General features: G+C 35.1%; 1 protein-coding gene across 10 annotated transcripts in view; it reads right to left on the bottom strand.

The window, feature by feature from the left end:
- The window catches only part of LOC114938199 (phosphatase and actin regulator 2), a 220,729-nt gene that overhangs the window by 154,346 nt on the left and 41,650 nt on the right, over nucleotides 1-24,733 (bottom strand). For 5 of the 10 annotated variants that reach the window (XM_029312031.2, XM_029312032.2, XM_029312034.2 and 2 more), the window contains exon 2: nucleotides 22,642-23,680. The exons of the other annotated variants lie outside the window; for them this stretch is intronic. In XM_029312031.2, the coding sequence (XP_029167864.1) occupies nucleotides 22,642-22,975 (334 nt within the window). In that variant the 5' untranslated portion in view covers nucleotides 22,976-23,680. The remainder of the gene's footprint in view (nucleotides 1-22,641; nucleotides 23,681-24,733) is intronic. 10 annotated transcript variants of the gene reach the window in all.

Raw genomic sequence — 24,733 nt, 5'->3', positions numbered from 1 at the left:
TTTAGCGTGTATCATTAGCTAACATCAAACACAAGACATTTTATATTCACCGCTGAGAATCTGTCAGGCGGATTAAAGCTCAAAGGATGTTCTTCCGTTTCCTATCACTCATCCACCTCCGTCTCTTTTCCTCTATCTGAATTTTTTTCCTTTCTCTCTCACTTTCCGTCGAGGAAACCGTTACGTTCCTCAAAGCGATCGACGTGACGGGCAGACAGGTACCTCATCCGCAGGTAATACACGACAGTAGGGTGAGACGGTATCACGATGCAGTCACGTACCCGGGAGAATATAAAAGACGCAACGTTTTCAAGATGCGCGAGAGCATACATCCGTAGCTCGAAAGACGAAGATATCAGGATATAAAAAATCGTATGACAGATGGGCGGATGTTACTCCTTTCTTTCTATTTACGAGCTCTCTCTCTCTCTCTTTTGTAGTTTCCTTTCGTATTTTCGCGACTCGCCTTCACATGTTGATGCATTAATCGTTTTGAAAAAATATACTAAATGACTATATAAAATCAGCATATGGAAAGCAATAAATGTATTTAAAAGAACCGATATATCTTTGTATAAGAGAAAGAGAAATGAGAAGAGAGCGCGCGAAGAATTATAAATGTGAGAAAATAGTATCATATATATTGATACATCTCGACATCAGCGAAGAAAGAGGAACGCAGGAATATTATATATCGTCGCATAGCAAGGAAGAGTTATTTCGCTGCCGGAAAACGCGCGGTCCAATATACTTAACCGCCGTATACGGAATTCGTTATAAAAGATGGCCCAATTCCAAAAAATACTCTTCGCCAATTCGGAGCAATGAAATTTTCGCCGCGTCCGACAAATAGTTCGAGAAGTAGGCGAACTCTTTACCGAGAAGGTATGCGCGCAGGAACATTTTATCGGCGCGTTGCCCGACGTTCTGCAGTTCTAACATCGTCTGGCACGCATTACGGTCTTTTTTACACGACTTTATGCGAACGACCGGGACTACGAGTTTACCAGCAATGTATGTTTCACAAAGAGAAAAAAAGCTATATCTGGCAGCGATATCCTACTGACATCTTAATCCTGGAATAGTCGTGCCAACGTAAGTGTTCGCATGACGTTTTCGGAACACCACAACTTAAACTTTTAAATCTCAGAAAATATTTTTTACGCATCCAATTATCAATTCTTGACAATTCGCTAAGAAATTTTTAATCGCGTTCGCAGCGTAATAATAATTTACTATATAAAAAAAATCAATGTAGAAAAATATTGAATTATATATATATATATATATTTGATTTTACATCGTCTTTTATTAAAAAACAAAGTAAATATCTTGTTACTTGGCTTGTACCTAGACTTTGTATAAAATCGACGTGAATGTTAAATTCGCGAAAAATTCGTCGAGTTGTATGCTCTGGTGCCGCTCCAAGAATTTTATATTCCCTAATTCAGAAATACATGAATTTTTTCCGGTAAAGCACAAGGCGAGAGACGCATTTTTAATCACGACCATCGTTCGTTCTTCCGTTTGTCTCCCAAAATTACAACCTAATTGCCGTGGAAGATTGCTGGCAGCGTTACGAAGGCGCCTACGAACTATTTTCCTCGTGGAAACTCGCCAAAAGTTGACTCGACACACTTCGCGAACACACTGACCGACGAGGAATTCGACGAAAAGAGCAGCGAATGTTGAGATCATCGTTCACATCCATAGCTGACATGTATATATACGATATTAGTGCAACTAAATTTTTCTCTAAAAAGTTTGATCTTTCATTCCGTCTATTTATTCTTCATCGAGTAGTCAACGAGCTGTCATTTATTTAACACGTAAATTTTAAGCAGCAAATATATATATACTATTTATGATTCAATGTGATATGTAATATTGCCAATACTATATACGTTAAAAATAACTTTCAAGTTCATAAATTAAGTAACAAAAATAAATAAAAAACAAGCGAGAGACGATGAAAGAGATAATAATAAATTTGACGTTTCATATATATATATTACTTTACGGAGAACCATTTAATCTAGAAATGGATGAAATCGTTCGGTATTCCATTACAGTCGATCTGCGACACATTGAATGGAAAAGGGCCAAAGGGTAGATTCAATGATCGAAGGGAAAGCTTTGATCTGCACTATTGAAGATGCGTGAGATGCGCTTTTCAAAGGTTGTGACCAATGAATATCCTGAATATTCAACGGAAGAGTTGCGTATCTATTTCAATTGCATCCAATTTCGCTGTCAAATAAAGTCGCATTTTTTCATATCGTTTCTAAATATTATCTAATATATGTAACAATTTTCTCTGTCTAATAGCATTCAATTGTAAAATATAATATTTCCAGTTATAAGTTATAAATTACAACAAAATAAATGATTCAGAATATTGTTTGCTTCTCCCTTTCGTTTCTAATGTGGCACAATTTTTATCTTGAAATTTTGTTCATACCGGAAAACGTGAAAAATCGTTATACCTTACATTAATCATCGCACGCCAATCCATTTCTTTTGAAGTGCCTAAATTCTCGTATATAATAAACAGCTCATATACTCCATCACGCATATCTTCAAAATTATATCACAGATAATTATATATTTCAAGCAAACATCGCGCAAGATTACTAATTAATCAATAATTATTAAAATATTAATATAATAAAAATCTGAATTTTAATGAAATATAGTTGCGCGATATTTTGTCCTTTAGATGTTACGCGATGTTATTTTGATCAAACTAAATCAAATTAATTGAAACAAGACTCTCACTTAGTTAAAATTAACGCAAGGTTGTCTCGACAAACCGGAAATCTTGGCAACTAAGGAGTTGCTGTGGTATTCGAAACAACGGAGGCGAAATTGCGATGATGAATGAGCGAATAGTCAATTTACGACTGTCATTCTCGTGTACCGTGACAACGGGAATGATGAATGCCACGGAACAATTGTATAGGTAAAATTATATAAACAACCATCGATCACGTTGTTTAAAATTCTATATCGGTCATTTTGAGATCGTGACAAAAATCTCGCATGCAAAATCCGCGTTGCAGTATTTCAGAAATTTACATAGCAAAAATCAAATATATATATTTGTTTGATAAAAATTTCTAATATTTTTCGCAAAGTCTAAAACATATTAAATAGCAAAGAGACAGCAAGAAATAATGAATATTAATTTAATAACTATTTATTATCAAAAAATATTGAATATTTGTATGATTAAACAGTTATACGTATCCGTAAATAAAAAATACTGCATATTTACATACATATTAACAGACCGTGCATTCCATACATATGTACAAACGAGTGCATAATTTTTTTAGTATAGATAGAGTTTATTGCACTTTACATTCTTGGTAAATGAGCGAGTGTATATGTATTGATTGGTCATATGGAGAGGAATAATTCAATATCTCCGAAGATAGCGTATTATATGACCACGTTATACGTGGTTCAATAGCGTTAACCTAGTCAGCTCGATCGCAGCCTCTTTGAAAGGAGATGGAGAATCGGGGAAAGGTCGGGAATTCGCGCGGAATCGATAACCGCGTCTGATCGATAGACACGCTCGAGTGGCAACCAATATCAAATCAACGGGTCATCGACTGTGAAAACATCATGGCTAATTCTATTAGCTGCATAATTCTGCACACATTTTTGGCGAAATACATTCAATGCGTCTAAACAGTCTTTTTAGATTAATTTTCTTGAAAGTGACAAAAGTGCATTTAAGAAAATTTATTTCAAGCGTAATAAATTAGATCTAAGTACTTTGTATAATAGTATCGAATATCGTTTATTTTATAACTACTGTATAGTTATAAAATACGAATATGTACCTATTTAAATAATGTATTTATTTTGTAACTAATATAATCAGAAAAAAATATATATATATATATATATATATATATAAATTATATTTTTATAAAAATTAAAAATATTTTAAATTTTTTATAAAAAATTCTAATAAATATCTTACATAAACATTTTTTTTACTAGTAAAATTATTTTAAATAATAAAATTAAATATATTATTAATTTTTATTTTACGTGTTAAAAGTAACAGAAAGCTCGCAAAGATAAAATAGAACTAGCCTCAAAAAACGTTGAACTTGCTCAATCGACTTTACGAATTTGTTTAGTAAACAGAAGGCAACGAGTACAAAAATATTTAGTTTTGTAAATGTAGTTTTTGCTTACTGCATTCTATTCTGTATCACGCACTTTGTGCACATTGAATCGATAAAAAATATTGGCCATTGACGATTAAAGAGCAAATATATATGTTTGTATCCACTCCTTCCAAAAAAACTACATAAATATTCTATACAAGTCTCGAAATGTATATTAATGGCGTATTAATAATTAATTTTTCATATCATTGTATCAATATATCTCCAAATTTATAAAAATTTTTATTAGAATTTAGCCTTAGTATAATTGAATAGATTTTCTTCGCCGATCATTTTGTATGGAAGATATTCGACATCGCAATATATTTATCATTTTAATGATAATTAGAAAATTATGTGTCCACTCATTATTTAGCGCTATTGTAATTGCACAATCATAAATACACGTCCATCAAACATTTATTCTTGAATAATACATCATACTTAAATATATGTTTTAAAAATATTACGTTGCGTGTTCTCGCAAATTATCGCGCGTGTAATACGTATTATCACAACATAATTTCCCCATTATGAATAAAAATAATGAGCTTTTTTTCCTCCATCTTTAAAAAATGTTTTCGTCTTATCTTCCTTTCCTCGACTCATTTATTATTTTTCTTTCCGTGAAAGAGTGTCTCGAAAATTAATTATTATGTATAATTTTATTTTCGTGCACACACAGTAAGTATATAAAAATATATGCTTTATGTTCTATGAAAATCTAGAAAGAATTTTATAAGCTATGAAAATAAAAGTACGAAAGGTCGGAATGCACGATCAGCTTTCAATGTATATATCTCGTGTAGATACATCGCCGACCCTGACCACACACCGATGCAACGGCCTATAAAACGGTCTCGGCGCGCCCATATAACCTTTTACAGCGGCTGAATCCGGCATAGCGCAAAGATTTTAGTGCCACTTTTCAGAAACGCCGACAATAAATCTAATCGAGAGAATCGGCGCTTAGTTGAAAATGGATTTCTCCCGCGCAAACAAATGATAAAATTTTTAAAAAATATATAAAAGTAATGCTTCTAGAGAGATAGCATAATACTTTTTTAACCAATTATCGGTATCATCTCGACATCCGTCACGATCGACTCGCGAAGATGCAATAAGGTCGTTCTTACGTAAGCAAGAGTGGAATGTACATTCCGCATTCCGTCGTGCGTGTTACTGCAAGTTGATTCGCATTACATGTACGATGCGTCGACTAGTTTTTCACAGCGTGAAAAACAAGTTTCTCTCTCAGGAGGATCGGCAAAATATACCGATATACCGATTTGTTCTATCCGGAATAACTAGAATACGGCTATCAATAAGATTTAACGTTATAATTAATCCTTTAATCTTTTCAAAGGAAGAAAAATCAATTCATAAAAATATAAAATACATATTTTGCATTAAACAAAAAAATATATATTATCGAAATATTTAATATGGAAAAGCAAATTTTCCTCGAACAAACCTCGATGTCAAAAATTCGTCAAAGAAATTGAAGTATTAAAATTGTATTTATATAACTAACGTATCGTTTTACATACCAGATCTTGAGCTTATTAGACAAAACGCGAAATTCGCACTGACTTGGCAATCAGTAACGATTTACAAATCGGAATAGCGGCTATTTTATGAGCCGATGCGCTTCGTGTCGTGTGCGCCAGAACGGGAATCGTGTTCAAAATGCATTAAAGAACCTTGGAGATGTCTGGGCAAACCTTGACCGCACCATATTGCGACAGGGTCGTTGGTATCGCGAGTGTTTATCCTGTCAGCCACGGCACTAGAATAGAACCAGGCCAGTCTCGACTTGTCTAAAGAGGTCTTGTTGCCGAGTAGAAACGACAATGAATATACATAAACCGACACTGGTGTGCAATGACATCTTGTCATGCACTGTCGACAGGTCAATCGAAAGTGCTAACTTGATCACAAGACAAATGCAAGTAAGACTTATTAAGGCTAATTTAAACAAAGATGTTTAACAAAAATTCAAATTGATATATTTATTTAATCTTCAAAAATAAATCGAAATGACGAAACGATACAAAAACTGTTAAATATATGAAACTCTCTTTTCCTTTAAAAAATTCTAAAGCTCTTCCTTACGTATAAATTGCGTCTTGAGTGACAAGAGCTTAAAAGCTAGCTGTAATTCTTTAACGTCAAACCAAAGACGAGAAAAGACAATGACATTACACAAAAACCTATTCGGTTTCAATCGCGACACCAGGTTATTCTGAGAGATCGGAATGAATCTTTCAATTCCAACCATGTCGTAGCACGAAAGAAACGCGAAGCTGCTCGTTCCAATTATCTCGAGGAATCTCGAAACTAGTCAACGGAAGAATCAATCGCGTGTAATCATTAAGTTCTCGACAATATAAGCGACCAAGGAGAAAAGTATAGCGTCGCGGATAGATTTTATCGAGAAAGATCGTCGAACAGTGACAAACCGAGATGGAAACCGATAACAGTCAGCTGTAAATTATCCGCGTTAAGCAATATGAAATGCAGCATCAGGTGCCTTTCAGTTTTAAATCACTACAACGTGCGAAAATGTACGACCATGTAACATATGTGATAAAAATAATTTTTCGATTATTTTTTGCATGACATATTCTCAAAATATATTTAATAATAGATTTAAACGGTTTATTTTTATTTCCATTTTTAATAATTTCTCATAATTTTGATTCGTTACAATTTCTTAAAATCGCATCATAAACATGATTCCGTACAATTGAGAAAGTTTAGAAGACAAGATACTTAAATTCGTTCTTTCGATAATCTTGCAATAACTTATTTTTACGCTTCCACGATTTTATTTTCTGTCCGTTATCATAATTCGCTTCTGAGGGTGGCTATAAAATTATATACTACCGATCGATTATCTTAAAAACATCGATATTGCTTACCATGGATAAAGACGTGGGACTGAAAAATACACAATTTTGTATCTTTTACGGAAAGTAATGCGTCGCATGTTTTTAAAAAAGAATTTATTGATCGCATAGGTAAAACAACTTAAAATTGTTCGAAGTATGACCCTTCTGCGTCAATACATTTTTGCCAACGCGATTTCCATGCGTCATAAGATTTCTGGAACTCCTTGACTGGGATGCTGTTCAGGGAGGCCGTCGAAGTAGCTTGTACGTTGTCAACCGACTCGAGCTGTTGTCCTTTGAGCTCCCTTTTCAGCCGAGGAAATAAAAAAAAGAAATTGGGATTATCTGCACAGAGTTGCTTGAGTTCTTCACAAACTTCCACTCGGTGTTGCTTTTGCGCATCGGTCAACACTCTGGGCACAAGTTTTGCGCAAATCTTCCGCATGGCCAAGTCTTCCGATACAATCTCGTGAACAATCGTTTTCGGCAAGTTCAATAATTCCGACATTAAGCGAACATTCATTCGACGGTCTGAATTCAATAATTGGCGCACACGAGTCACATTGTCGTCCGTTCGCGATGTTGACGGGCGTCCTGCATTTCTAGTAAATAAAATTTCTACGAAGAAATGGCAATAACATGTTCATGTATTTATGTTCTTTTTTCCCTAGAAAATCTATTCTCGTATATATAATTTATGACTTCGTGATTAGATATATTTATAACTGATTAATAATGACGATGAATAAAAACTTCATTAATATTATCCACATTTAGATGCAGAAAAGCGAGTCGGATTTAAATGTTTAGAAGTAATATGCATTCACACAAACATATAATATATCTATTAAAACATTTCATCGTGAAATTATTTACTTGCATCAAGAGTCTATTACAAAGTTAATAGATTAGAAATTATTGAATTTTTCAATTATATGAAAATAATAAAAGCAGGCAATAATTAAAAAATCAAAGTTCATTCTTTTTGCTACCAGAAAATTGAACGACCAGACGCTATTTCCTGTGCTTTGTGTGAGTTTTTTTCAGTTTTTGATGAAGTTGAACGAGTGTAGTACACGAAATACAAAATTATTATTGCTAAAGCGTTCTGAATACAGATCACATTTTTCGCAAAAATGTCACGTACTTTGTTACTTTATGATGCCATGCACATTTTCGAGGTTTGTTTTAAAAGATTTTCTTTGCAATATAAGAAAAAAATTACTTTTTTCTAGCACGATAATTATTCATATACTACTATTTAATAATATTTAAGCTAAAGAATCAATCTTTAAATAAAACTTAAAAATTCATTTGCGAGATTAAAAATTGATCTATCAAAGTTCACCTGTCACTTATCACGGGTTACTGATAATAAATCCATTTATTATTCATTAAAACCATTCGATTAATAGCGATTTTTTCACACATTTCACGATCCGATATTACGAATCAACAATGATTTGAACCGGTCTTTCTGACGTCAGATAAAATATATATATCCTCGACCCGAAAGGACGTGCGCGTAATATCGCGTCTAGTAGATTGATTTCTTTTTCCTCGCGATCGTAATCGAGGCGAAAAATGGGAACGGTAATGCCGACAGGTAACGGCGTCACGGCCGAATGAATAACGCGTAGATCCGTTACTTTTGCGGACGTCGTACCTCGCCGAATACGCCAAGTCTTCAAACATATTAAACGAACAATATCAATGATGCCACGATATCGTGATAAAATGGATATAACGACGCAAACTTGAAAATGACCAACAATTCAGATGCAACAATCCATTTAAATCGAAATCGAAAGTTATATTTTTTTACTAACTATATAGAATTTTACTTCAGAAACAAAAAATAAAAAAAACGTAGCAAAATAAATTATTGATCTAAAAATCAGTGGATATTATTTGAGTGAGAATTAATAAATGTCTGTTTATTAAAAGTATTTTTTTTTCTTAATTTTCTATTATCTTTAAGGAAAATGAGATTCCACATTCGTACGCATTTTTTCAAAAATATTCTAACAAGAGCTACAAGAGGCTGCAAGGAATGCGAGTGTAAAGTATTTACATATATATATAGTTATTATTTTTTCCCATTCCACTCACTCGTTCGGCAATTGATACAATATATATATAAACGTTATCGATTGGTTATTCGCGCTTGTTCAAATACAAGACAATCCTGCAATATATCGTATATTGCATTCGATATTGACAAACAACATCGTTCGATACTAGGAAAATATATATATCCGCCGTTAAAAAGTCGATCGACTTAAGCTCCGCGAGATATATTTCGGCGAGAGTCTCGCGATAGAATGTGAAATGTGCATTCTGCGGCTGATTTATGACAGACAAATTGAGTCGCGAACGCGGTTCTCTGATATCGAGAAGCTCAGTAGTAAATAAAGATGTTTACAATTTTTCTCCATCGTATAAGTATTTTGTAATATCCTATGTAACAATGAAAGAAAGAAAATTCTTGCAACAAAATTAATAAAATATTGCAACAAGAGTGGAAATAATTTATATCGTACATATAAATTAAATGGCCTATTGTGATACGTCGTCGCTTTTCACGTTACGTCAATGGATGACGCTCATCAGCGTTTTCCCTCTTTCTCTTCCACCACAACTTAGCCGGAGATCACAATAAACGCTTTCCACGTGCCATGAAAAAAAAGTAGGGAGGCGTCGACGAGAGCGTCACGACGCATCGACAAGAAGGGAAACGCGTTTAGCTCAGCAATAGCTCGGATGAAAAATCGATTTGTCTCACCTTCGAAGAATTTGAGAAACAACATTTTGAAACGCGCGTTATATCTCGGCTTTATATGAATGCCGAGTGTGTGAGCGACAAGGAAATATTGCGCCTAATCGATCTTGCGAATTTATAAATTGAATATTTTTGATTTATTACAATGCATGTATACGCGAAAAATATTTTCTAACAAAAGTTGTTATATGCGTGCATACGCGCGTGCTAAGGTTCAATTTATAAAATGTCTATAATAAAGTTGTATCTTCAATTTGCTACTAAATTTAATATAATGGAATGTAATATATAATAAATTAAATTTGAGACAATATTGAATCTATAAATTCGCGCGTAGATATTCTGGATAATGTCTGAATGATAATCAACTCTCAATTGGCCCTGTTATAGATCGGAACACGATCGGTTAATTCTGATGGTGCCGCCAGCCGGAAATATTCTAGGCTCGTCTCTATGCCGTAATGAGTAATTAGCACGGCATGTCCTGTTTCATCCGCAAACGAGATGCCGAGAGAGAGAGAGAGAGAAACGGATACATCGTTACATATACATGCAGCAACGCGTTCTAACGATACCACGCTGGGCGCGTAAATATTTATCCGCGCGAGTTGCACTTTCTCACTTTTGGCTCCCCCGAGATTCGCCAGGAGAGCTCTCGCAGATTATTTATGAGCGCCTTGAAATTCCGAAAGAGAAAGATCGGCGCCCAACATACCGGTCGTCTATCCGGCCCCACTGCCTGTTTTCATTCATGAAACTTTTATCGACGGCTACTATTGGCTGTTTACAGCGTCATTCCCTGGATTATTTTGTATCAAAGACTTTCAACATTGCGAATGATCACCAGCCTTACAAAATCGCAAAGTTGCAGATTAGATATGCTGTGTAAATTTGCACAAATTTTAATATCTGATTTTAATATATCCTTATAGTAATATATCAGTTGTTATAATATTCCACTTAATAATCAAGTTATAACATAATTAAATTTTTTATATATAAAGCTATATATATATATATATATATGTGTGTATGCATAATAAAACAAATCAGAAAATAATTAATATACATAAGATATTTTTATTTTGTGATAAATTTAATTATAAGTATGTTTTAATATTCAATATGTTTTTAATATTGAACATGTTTTAAAAATAATTTATTTTGAATTGAATTATATAATTACGTATACCATATATATCCATACTTTATTGTCTAAAGCACCAATGTCTCGTACTCACTTAGCATGAAATGAAAGCGCTAACGACGGAAGAAAACTGTTACAATGGCAACCGAGAATTGCAATGATAATAATAATTAATTCATATAGAGTATTATTAAATGCTTTCTCTTATTCTGTTCGAGTCACCGATCTCGCGAAAGCGTCGCGAATATATTTTTCAGACAAACAAGGTCCTTAGAAAATGGAGCAGAAATTCATTCGATCATTTATAGACTGTTAGAAGTATCGACAAGTTTACGCATTTCCTTTTTAATACCGTTATAAAAGTGTAATCTACTGTTGACACAAATAAAATTTCTTGTTTTTTCACACAATGTGTGTTTATAGTCTCTTCTAGCCTTGAATATATTTAGCATATATTTCATTTAAAGTTCTCAGAGATTCAACTCTAAGAAACGTTTAAATACAGATAAGACATCAGTTTCGAAGCGCATTGAACTCGCAGAGTTTCTCGCGACTCTTAATTAACCGAGTCTTATTAGTATAATTATTGCGTGGGCAGCGTTGCATTCTCTTTAGAATGATGCAAGAATTCTCGAAGCAGTGTCTTCCTTTTATAGAATCTTTCGATTTACCAATTTCTAACGTATACTAGCAATTTTAGTTGCGTTTGTATAAAATTGTTCTCTTTGAGAGAAAAGAAAGATGTAACACCACTTTCGACATATAAGCAAACGTATGTTATACAGTATCGAAACCTGCAACTGACATATCTGATTCGACGGGATATCGAATGGTGACTCGATAGGATATCGGATATCCCAGAAACGCGAAACGCACGTGCTTTCTTCGCTTCGATACGTACGCGAAGAATTCATTTGACGTAAATTGAAAAATATTATCGAACTTTGTACGAGAAGCACCGCAATCAGCGAATACGTAGACTTTATTCTTCGTGTTGGACGCACGCTATGCGTTTCAGAAGTATGACGATATAATTCAATCTAGAGAAGAGAATTGCTTTGTTAGGAAAGCCGTCACGTTCGTCAAGAAACTTACGAAGGCACCGCACGCACGAGATGAAAGTCTAGACATATGTCCTCAAGTCATTTAATATTTTTCCCCTTCCACGTATTTGCTTTTTGAAGTGAATAGTTTAAAAATCAAAGCGCAACAATTTTTATTACGAATTGTTAAAATGATCGTAAAAAGAAAGACAAAGAAAACGTGGTTGAAATTCATGGCAAGTAGAAAAACGATAATTTGTTTCATCAAAGTTGCGCGAGAAATTCCACCCATGTTAAACGACTCCAATTAAAGCGCGAGATAAAGAGAAAGAAAAACGAAGAATAATATGGGAGAGAGAAAAAAAAGAAAAGAAGCAGGTGTGTATACATCGACTATTTATTTTCATTGCACATATACGCGAAAAACAAGAATCGCGTTTATTTTATGTTTGATCATCTTTCAGTTAACCACAAAAAAATAAAAATTGTGCGTAAATAAATTTAATTTTTTTATTTAAAATATTTTTGAATTAAAAATTTTTTTCATCTAATACTGTAAAATAGTAACATATGTGATTTTAATATTATTAAAATTGTCTATTGTATGAAACAATACATTTATATTATTCATGAGATTACAAATTGTTTTTATAAATTCTCAACTTTCTACTTTCCACATTAATTTAGTTTCAATATTTATATGTATGTTAAATATATTTCGCAATCACGCTTGACGTTACTCAAAATTCTCTACAGCAGTAAAATCGATAAGACTCGATCACAACTAACAAAAACAGGACTGTATAGTTTTGTCGCAAGAATTTGCGTTTTCTTGAATCGCAAATCAGGTAAATAACACGTTGACGAGTGAAGCAATTTCGTTGCTCACGGAAGAGAACCTGTCCTAACACACTTTATATTCTTTATATTGTTTTAGATTCCTTGATAATAATTGCAACATGACACTTTGTTAAAAACAAGGATTTTATGCGAACGACAAATGACGCGACCGCTAATTTATTCCCGTGGAAAAAAAAACAAAAAAACATTCTGTCGACATCAACACAGTTGACGGATGCGAATACATATCCGCCGTTGTTGCGTCAAAGTAATTTCAAAGACAAGCAATTCAGAACCGTTTTCAAGTGGAAACTGCAGACGACACGATTTAATTCTAAATTGAAATTCTTTAGCGATATCCCCCTCTCAACTTACGTAAACGTGGTTTCTCGAAAACATTAAGCGTAATTTATGTTGCATTTTAAGCGCACCTTGCATTTTATCTTATTACATTTATATTGCATTTTTTTATCTTATTACATCAGAATTTATTTGTATAGTAATCATATATGAGATTCATGCGTGCGTGTCTACCCGATTAGATTAGGTCATTACATGTATAATTATTAATGACAGTGCGATATTCTTAAAATACGAGGAAATCTATAAAAAAAAAAGTATGCGACAAATAATGTACCTAATATAATCTAATCTTTTCAACAAATATTTTTTGATCAAATTAGTTCTTCAGTTTAACTTTAAAATCTTTAAATAAAATGTTTTAGAAATAAACCGGAATTCAATTTAATTGCTAGATTACACATCGTATTACTTGTTTAGATGATTATCTAGAAATATATTTCTGACAAGTGTGTCTGACGTAATCGATGAATCAACTATAGTCAATGGAGGGATACCAAGAAAGCATAATATTGTTGATTTACTCGTATCTTTCATTACAGATAAAATGATTCACTAATTGATTTGTTATCAATTTTCGTACACTTTTAATTCTCAAAAACGATAATGCTTTCAAAAGATATTTGCATTTGCAAAAATCGATATATAAAATAAAATCGTCGTCACTCTTTTTAGCAAAATTGTAGAGTAAATTTCTTTTCAATTTTTCGTGAATCTTTCACAATATTAAATTATATTTTCCTTTTGTAAGGATAATTTGATTTCTTAGGATACTTTTACACAGATTTCCTTCAAGAAGACCGACTTAGGTCGCTTTCAAATAAAACTATAAAAATATAAGACAGGTTTCTTTATAGCCGATAATATCATACACTGTTGTAAACAAGCCTGAAAGCGCTGCACAAGAGCAAATAGAACATTCAATTTAGACTCCAAGAAAACTCGATTCAACGGAAATGCTACGCAATGCGAAGGTTCTGGTCAAATAATTTACACGCTAATTACTACAATCTAGTTTCCAGACGTAAGATATCCGCTCTGTCACAATCTAGTGAACGGGATTTAATATATCCTTCAAGTTCTTGTCGTCCCTAAAGAATACTTTTTTATAATCGCACGCGGGCGCACTAGATTAAAGATTAAAATTAACCCTTTTTAATCGTGTGAATGACTTAACATTCATCTTATCAACAAGACGACACAAGCCGGCTCGAGCACGCACGCACGAGCGGCGCCGTGAAACTTTACAAAGGAACGAGATCTTAACTCGGCTACGGAGAACCATAAATTAGAAACGGCGTGATGACGTCCAACAAAATTTGCTACATTGACCGATCCTGCCGCATCGCTCCACGCACTTCAATTTCACTCTGCATTCGCTTTGATCACACACTCACACGTCCCGAATCGTAGTCTATTGTTATTATGGGAGAACGCTTCAGCTTCCAAGTATGCGTCTTGTAAACGACTGGATAAATCTTAGTCATTGCTAATATGTTGCTTACGAATCGTCTATCGAACTTTGATGCAAAAATTGTAAATAAGTACTACATTTCCAAAAAAAATTATTTTCTGCTAAGTGCTGTATCAACAGCACGGTAAAATATGAGATTGACATCAACATTTACGAGAATGTTTATGAAGCATAAAAGAATATAGATTTTCTTTAATTTTTTAAAATTACATTTTTAATTTTTTTAAATATATATGTATTTTCTAACGTGGAAATTTGCATGGAAATAAAAAGAAATATAAAGAATATTACTGAGCATCCGTGAACTTTTCTTATTACATATAATAAGAGACTAATGTCAAAGAAAAAGAAAGAAATAATTGGGAGGGAAGAAAAAAATATCTGCGGGATACATACTCAGAAATAGATATAGGACTACATATCTCTTTGATTCAAGTAATTCGATATGACGAGTTGAATGGAAAAATACGACCGTAACGTTTGTGCCACAAGTAGATGATCGACACCGAACGTTGTCGAAAATAGCCGCAAAGTTGTTCACCCCTCGGCAAACACCACTTTGCCAAACGCCCTCGCATATAAGTCTAACATAAATAGTGTAATCGTTTAATTTACGATAAGAAACCTCCTGCCGTAATACTATATATATAACTATATTCATCATACTATAAAACACTTATATATGCTATAAATTACTTAAATCTTAAAAAATTAAATTAACAACGAATCGGTAGAATATTTTAAAAAAATATAATAAATAAAAGTGTGTCTTTAAAAGTACATGATGTATCGCGAAAAACAGAAGTAAGATTCATTCCTTTATTGCACATAAAAATAAAAATCCGATCGCAGACTATCGGTATCATCGCTCGCGATTTATATACGTTATAAACCTCCGGGTTTTATATCGCGAACCGCCCTCGCCGTCGTAAATTTCACAAGGCGAACGCAATAGCTCATTTACCGCGTTAGCGCATCGCGAAAATAAAAAGGTGAGACAAGAGACTTTCATAATCGCAACCGACGACGACACGTGGGAACCGGGCGTCTTTCAAACGCGAACGCGAAGAGGAGCTAATTATATACGACGAGTTAAGTGAGGAAAGGAGAGCGAGGTAACCGAGACGGACGAGAGGGAAGCTTATGAAGAAAGGTGAAAGATGATAAATCGAGAAGCGAACGACCGCCGTCGCTCTTGTTCGCGCGCGACGCGAAAAATCGATGAGCTCATCTCGCCTCTCCCATTGATACCCGTGTTTCATAGGCGTGATGCGCGTGTTGTTCGCTATTCTACGAAGAAATTTACATTCGCTCCCGCAGCCTTGACATTCCGCGGTAGAGACGTGGCTGCTGTCAAGCGCGATGGCTTAAAGCTTCTCTTTCAATGAGAGCGGATCATACGACGGCGGCGGTTTATTGTTAAGTCGCGAGATGTAACGAGTTTGACCTCGAGCAAAATTAAGGGTAGGTCGCGAGGTGAACCGTGATGTGACCAGAAATTCGTCAACTATTTCACTGACATTTAGCTGTTACGCAAGTCTTACGAGATGTTTATCTTATATAATTAATATCTAACTTCGTCGTCACGTTCCTTATTTCTCTTATCTTTTTTTATTTTAATATTATATATTTGTGAAATAAATTTGTCAATTATTTTATTTTTGATTTTTATCTGAGAAAAGATATCCTCTCCTGTGTCTTGATACGCGAATCGGATTGGATATTTATTATCAACACGTATATATGAAATATATATCATACAACGAAAACTTTGTAGCTACTTTTCTCCAACATGCGCAACGTCAGACGACTTTCAATCTCGACTGCAAACTTTTCTTCGTACTTTGTATTCTTTTCTAGATAAGATGTTATTTGTGTCGTACAGTTATACGCCCGCGGCAACTTTCTTGACGTATCTAAAACTTGTGCTAAAATACAGACGCGTGATCGGACAATAATACAATATATAGGACGGCCCCAAAAATTGTGGTCATATTTATTTTAGTAATTCGAGAAAAATCTATATTAATTTATCTTGATTGAAATTATCTTTATATTGATTATTAAAATGTTTATAAATAACAGTTCGATAAAAAGCATTGGACAGATATTAATTTGAGAATACCTTTGATTAACAGTCACTGACGGATTAAAAGAGACTTGAAAAAGACAGAATCTTGTATAAATGACGAGTTTTCCGCCGTAAAAAGCTCATGTATGGTATATACGCGCGAAATTAAACGATGAATCTTCTATGAGTCATGTTTTGTTCTTGCTTCTAGTGCAACACTATAGATAAACCAGTACCAGCATTACGCAAAGAAATACCTTTCGTACAACTCGGAGAAGAAAAAATATACGCCACTGAATAATTAATGAAGAATAAACGAAGAAACGTCTATCTAAGATCGGGGACCTTGAATTGACGGCAATGTATATTTTTTTACGGTAATGATTCAACGAAACTATTTTTATTGGCACTTTAATTTTGCAACTTCTCCAAAAATCTTTCTAATATTAATATTACTAGGAAATATATAATTTTTTTTTTAAGAGACTACATAATTTTCTTTTACTGCGATACTTAAACAATCTTTTTATATCAAATTCTTCAATTTATCATTAACAAATATGCTTACTATTAATTAAAACTTATTAAACATAATTGAATATGATAAAAACCAATCAACTAAATAAGTTTTTTTTTATTTTTGAAAGAGAATAAAGTTTTGATAAAATAAATAGAGACGTTTTACGGTAACAGAGGTGGTGGAACTATATAACAATTAAAAAATAAAAGAGCTCTTATATATATTTCTGTGAAATAATTAACATTTACCTGGTATACATAGTTAAATATTAAATAAGGAAATTCTTCTCTGCCTTCACCTTTACTCGGGGGAAATTATATCGAAGGTATAAGAAAAAACCTCATACTTTTATACGTCGTACCGAATTTACGTTATTTACACAAGTTTTTTGAAATAAGTACACACATCAACTGAGAGGAAACGCGCAAGGTAAAATAACTTTAATTACATAACAGACGATGAAATTTAATAAGTCGATTAGTCTAACGAGAAAAAAGAAAATGAGATTCCTTAAAATAAAGAGACAACTGTTATTTTAGTTGCTTTCACAATACCTATACACACCGAGTATTTATTATAATTTATTATATAAATTTGAATACGTAAAATTCATTCATACGTATTTGTCTTGATAATTAACAACTAAAAATAAAATTTAACAGAAATAGAAATATATTTTCCAGAAATTCACTCATATACGTATTTGTCTTGATAATTAACAACTAAAAATTAAATCTAACAAGAATGGAAATATATTTCCCAGAAATTAACTTTAGAGACAGGAGGAAAATGAAGTGGAGAAAGAGAGGGTTTAAATCGCATGAGAAGTGCAACAGACTCGCGTACTTGGATAAGGATTAAGGAATTTAGGGTTGCCTTCCCGATCCTTAAGACGCATCGCAGACGTCGGATTGACGAAGTCGGCCTCGTGTCAACGTCGGAATCCTTCACCACCAAAGTTCCGCTGTTTTTATTCGAGTCGGTCGGCCAGTCGTCGACCGACCAAGAGTAGCTCTCTACTCAATGAATGATTTCCGCGCGACGTTGCCACATTACGTCTGCATTCTGCACCCATTACTGCATCAAGCATGCTTTTTCTCCCGTTCGTTCGAGCATGGACGATCACACGCGTTGCGTAACGCATCTGGCGTATTTATTGTTTCGTGTGTTAATGAAGCGGTTTCGTGACGGCGGTGAACTAATAAATACTTCGCCAATGTCGAAACTCGCTGCATTAACTGCATTTGCTGCACGATTCGTTTCATTTTAGGTTCTAACGTCGATTAATTGTGCAGAAGAAAAAAAACAAGATTTAATCTCGGCTGTTGAAGAGCAATTATATCAATTAAGTGAGATATGTACGTCCGTGCTCTCTGCGTGCGAAATTAACGTGGAATTTATTCCATAATATGGTCGGATAGTGTATAGAGCTGTAAACGAAACTAATATTTCGAAGCCGATTCCCCGTGTGTAGTTGTAATCGTGTATTGAGAATGATTGATCATCACAGACGCGAACACGTGATTCAGCTATAACGCAATAAAGAACTTCGTCGAGAAAATTCTTAGTGGAAAAGAAAAAAAAGAAGATGGTAAAAAATTCTATCGTGCCAGAAAGATCTGCGCGCTATTAAAATTCGATCGAGAAAAAAAAAACAAGGAAGTAAAGTCTAGGAGAAAATCTTGAAGAAACAGATTCTAGGTATAATGGATTTTTGGATTGGTATATATTAATCAAAGATATTTTATTATTTCTCTTACTAATGTCCTCTTATTCATATCGAATCGCGTAAAAAAGAAAAATGCAATTAAAATACTATTATATCGTTTTGACTTCTGTTCGCAAAATACCCAGGCAACTGATTGATAATTCTAATATGACCAAACGATTAATAACGTATCGATATGACAATCGCGAAACTTTACCTTCGTATTATCGATTAATTATTTTATCGATTAATTATCTAATGGAAAGGACAAATATTAATCTTGAAACCGCGCGATATTTGATCTGACAGTTCCGGCCGGAAAAGATCACACGCGTTTCTTATCGGTTAAAGCAATATCCGCGCATAAGAATATCGTATTACAAATTGAGATATTGAAAGAGTTGAGGCAGAGATTTATTGCCGTTAACTTCCTGCGTGACGTACACGTAAAACGTAAAAAAAACCGCGCAAATCCCCAAACAATTACATATAATAACGGGAGCATTAATAATTATACATATAGTACTTTAAATAGATGATATTTTATTCATATACGATAATATTTTATACTGCAATATTTTATACTGCGATAATATTTTAGACTGCAAAAACGTGTATACTAATGATTTTCCATGAAAAACTATGTGTCATTTTCATATTTAACCTACCCTTCATTGCTATGCCCTTGCAATTCCCGTGTTTCCCAAAGAGCCGCGTTTAAAACGCTGCTTCCGCAAGATAATAAAGGGTCGTGTAATAATCTCGCATACGCACACGAGGAAGAGGAGAGAGAAAGAGACGGGAAAACTCCAGGACTACCGGCGCCATGGCGCACCGCCTCCCTTTGTCCCTTTATTCGCACAACGACCGACGACCTCTCGAGCGATACCCGACTACGATGTACGAGGGACCCCCAGGTAAACTCGACGAGCGGACAAGACGCGGAAAATTCTCTCGAGCATACCGGATGTTCGAGGGAAAAACTAATTTTCATAGTCGCGCAAACCTGACGCTATATATAGCTCGTCTCGAGGCGATATTGACCTCTCCGTTTGGGACACACTGTCATGGTGTCCAGCAGACTCGATGAAAAAAATTCCCTGACTTTTCCAGATTTTCCAAGATCAGAAATTAATTTTTTTCCACTTTTTAGTATTATTTTTTCCAACTATATAATTTACATATATCTGTATGATAAATCAATTAAATGTCAAATCATGAAATCCTTGAGATATTTTTGTCGACAATGATAAGGTTCGAAAGTTGAAACAAAAATTTAAATCAATTCTACAATCTGTTATTAATTATGTGTACAATAATCGAAACAAACATGTCATTATAAACTTTAAATAATCCTTTTTTATTTTTATATTATATCAAATTGTTTAGTTTTATCTCTATCAACCACACATTGAAATAAAATAACACGACGATGAAAATATAAATTAACGAACACGCTGTAGATGAATCAATTTTTAACAACACAGAAAATTAGTGTGCTGGGAGCCAAGGAAAAGTTTCTATTTATTTAATAAAACATTTCAAATTATTGAGACAAATGTAGAATAATGTAAAAAAATCCAGATAAAAATATTAAAATTTCCTGACTTTTTCCCTAACAATGCCCGGTTTTCCAAATTTCCCTGCTAGACACCCTGGCTATATAGTTCGTCTCTCGCTAGGCGATATTGACCTCTCACTGTGTTTGGGACACTGTGTAGAGGCGACTGGTGGTCGATGGCAGTCCACGCACGCGGGGTTTGTTTACAAGACGTGCCTCTCTCGCTACCGGAGTTCCTTGACTCGGAGTCCAAGTGAGACGGTGATGTGGACTCTTCACCTTGCGCGCACGCATATATACATATACGCACACGTACGCGTTTCCACGTTCGTCTCTCCCTTTGCCAGTCCTTGTTCCCCTACCTTTCTAGCTTTATTCGTCGATGTTACCCTTCGCCGTGTCGATTATCTCGATTCACCGCTGATGCCTTGCTAATCGCGCCGACTGGGAGGCGGTGTCCGTCGAGTCTCAGCCGCTCGTAAATCACGGAACCGTCGACGATGGGAACGAATCGCCGGCAATTATCGTTCGAATAATCGAAACACGGTGGAAGCCAACGACACGGTTCGTCGTCACCTGTCAACTGACTCTTTCGATGCCACAAATCTGGCGATGCCACTGTCTGCGTGTTTCTGTCTCTCTCTCGCAGTCTCTTTCCCTTTACTCTATTGGAATTTGCGTGTATGGGGCAATATTTACGCTGTGCGACCTGTTAGTTTATTTAAATGCAATTGACGTCGAGAACGATAAAGGTGCACGATCGCGTAAGAATCAATTAAATTACGTGATGCGATTAAGTTCGCTTTGCAGTTCATTAGCGCTTTGCGTTTCGCGACTTCTCATGTTTTATTGATAAAATTCCATTTCAAAATTCAATTTCATCGCGGAAAATAAAATTTGCCACTGTAACTAAATTTTGGCTGTTTCTACATTACAATATGAAATTTAGTTATGCCAAAATTTTTACTATACGATAACTAATATTTTTTGATTATAGTTTAACACGGAGAATTCGATAACTAAAAAATATTATATAGCTATCATAGCTAAAATTTAGGTATGATAACTACTTTTCTGTGTAATATAAAAACAGCTAAAATTTGGCTATATGGTAGTTAATTTTTTTCCGTGATCCGATTCAATTCAAGAATGATTACGATTTATAAAGAATGTATACTGAGTGAGCATACAATAAATATGTTAAAAAAATATTAAATTCTTTGATCGTAAATTAGAAACAAATTTGAAATTGTTTTACAAATTGTGATAAAATATTTAAATGTAAATGTAATTTTGAAAGAGCATCATTATGCTAAAACTCTTGCTATTTATACATAATTCGATAGTATTTAAATAAACATCATGTATATTTGTTAAAAGATAAATATGCGGTAAAATGCTTACCGCACTAACGCGATAATTATTTCCAATATCATCGCAACCAGACAGAATAAAACATGGCAGACTTGACGCTGCCGTAGATAAATGAGAACATTCACGCTCTGTATAGTAAAGTACCATAGAACCGGATCGAGTGAGAAGAATGCCTCGTCCGATTGTCCGTGTTCAATCCATATCCAGACAGATATAACCAATCCAATAGAGAAACTCTCGTATCATTGTAGCTACTAATATCGCTTTAAATCGCAACATCTTCACGGAAAAAAATATAAGCCATATCATAGTTAAATTTTAGTCCCTCTATTACACCTGAAATTTAATTATCATGCCTTGACTAATATTTTTTAGTTGTAATTAAACGAAGAATTTTCTGTTAAACTATAGCTAAAAATATTAGCTGCACGGAAATCATTATATTGCTCGTCTATACATTATTTAAAGAGATTTAATCCTAATAAAATTTGTCAAGATTATTATAAATCTTTCGATATAAATTTGATTATATATTATATAAAAAAAATCAATCGTCAGGTAATATAAAAAAATGTCTTCTCCCATGTATATTATCAATATACGCCCACGTGCACAGTTTTCGCAGCGCGCGTTTTCCTGGCGCGAAAAAAATCACATATGTTTACCGAATGACTCACCTATGACGGTGTTCGCTGCCACTTCCTTGGCGGCGGCCGCAGCAGCTGCGGGTCCATGCGCGAGGAAATCACTCAAAGACAGGGAAGACGCGATGATCTGCCGCTTCTCCTCGAAGTTTAGATAATCCAGACTGTTGCTGCGCTGCGGCGCAGTCACGATCGTCACCGTTTTCGTCGTCGAGAGATGATGATGATGGTGGTGATGATGGTGCTGTTGCTGCTGCTGCTGCTGCTGCTGTTGCTGATGATGATGGTCCACGCTCTTGTCGTTCCCACCGTTGTCGGAACCCGGACTGGTGGGCACCAGGTAGACGCCGCTCACGCGTATCGACATCGCGGCGCTCGGAGGCCGATCCTTGCAGCGACCCCGTCTCTTTCGGCGCCACGGGCTGAGGATCGCTACGAGTGCCGGCAACGGAGCTACCGGGTCCTGGGTCCTGTCAACGCGGCGCGCATCCCGGTGTGCGGCTGCTCGAGGCTTTGGCGGCGGCAGCGGCTCGCGTCGTCGTCGTTCGACACTTCTCGTTCGCGGCTCCACGGCTCCCGACGATGACGAGAGGACGATCGTGAGACCTCGAGATCACACGTGCGGTGATCGTTTTCGCCGAGTTCTATCCGGAGCTTTTTATACGAGCGGGCATCGGGTGCCGGCAGATCTTCAGGATCTTATTGTGAATCGCATTTGGAAATTAATTTGTATATCGAATCTCGTGAGCGGCGGTTTATCACATCGAGTGATTAATGAGGCTCTTCGTTATCGCTGGTGACGATGTCGGAGCTAATTATCTTGCAAACGAAAATTCCTTTTCGCTGACTTTTTTGTTATTCTATCGTGACGATGGCACTGAGCACTCTTCGATCGGGAAGCAAGCAAGATTGACGAAAAATCATCGTCTGTGCCGATCGGTTTTCACGGAGTCACTGGCTATTTACAACGGAATTCCACGCGATTGGCACACACTATGGAAAATTACTCGCACTCGGAGAAGATACGCGAGAGCGACTGGCGGACGTTGATGACTGGAGGAGAGTCGCGTCCCTGCGCATCAGCGAATGAGGAAAAGTTAAACTACTTTAGAGACCACTGCCCGACCGTCATGAATGGCAAGCATTGTGTTCACCCGATGATTATGTAACGGATCGAGCGAATTTCTCTCAAAAATGTATCGGGGAAAAAATATAACTGGAACATCTGATTTGATTTGTGAAAACGAAATCCGATTTTGCAATCTCGAGTGGATAAATTTTGAAAAATGGAATATTAATTCTTGCTTGAACGTGTAATTATTAATATGACGACGAATATATAACATAATCGGAGTATGTGTGTGTGTGTGTGTGAGAGAGAGATTAATAGATGCGCTTGTAATTAATTGAAATGAAAATCGAATCTGTATCTCGCCCCGGAATTTTCATGAGATGCAGATTAAGGTGATTACGAAGAAAATTTTTCGCGTAATTTTCAACGATGAATGCGAATGAATTTTCCGAGGTATTCGATCGATTGATAGGATATCGCGCATTTCTGTACCATCATTTCTAAAGGATATCGAAAGCTGCTGCTTTCCGCGCGATATGAAACGTCCGGCCATCGATATTTAATTATTTCGGCGCGATTTACGGCCAGATTTATGAACGATAAAATTATTTCGCAGGATAAAACGATCGGGGGCGTTAATGAAAACGCGATAAAATAGAAATAATAACTTTATTCGGCGCATGTGTAAGAACAAAAATCGATTCGTTTTTTAGCGATACCGCTGCTATGTTTACGTTAACGTTAATATACGCGATGTACAACTGTGTTCGCGGGATGTTCCATTTCTATTGTATTATCTACGAACCAAAATGAATGGAAATGGAGCTTAATATTACACAATACGTCGCGTTGCGTGGCGTTTTGTAAATACTGTTGTGTACTTGGTAGATGCTGTTTACCCGAACGATTCTACGTCATGCCGTACAACGTTTAATTAATTAACCACGCCCCGGACCCTAATTTAGAAAAAATGCTCCAACGAAAATAAATCATTTGGATAAACAAGAGGAAAGATTTGTCGCCTTTGTGTATACACAGGCTTTTTTTACGCGT

Source organism: Nylanderia fulva, unplaced genomic scaffold, assembly GCF_048542155.1.
Source record: "Nylanderia fulva isolate GAGA-0341 unplaced genomic scaffold, ASM4854215v1 Scaffold17, whole genome shotgun sequence".
NCBI lineage: Eukaryota > Metazoa > Arthropoda > Insecta > Hymenoptera > Formicidae > Nylanderia > Nylanderia fulva.
The sequence above is the reverse complement of the archived record's forward strand: the minus strand, read 5'-3'. Positions and strand labels throughout refer to the sequence as shown.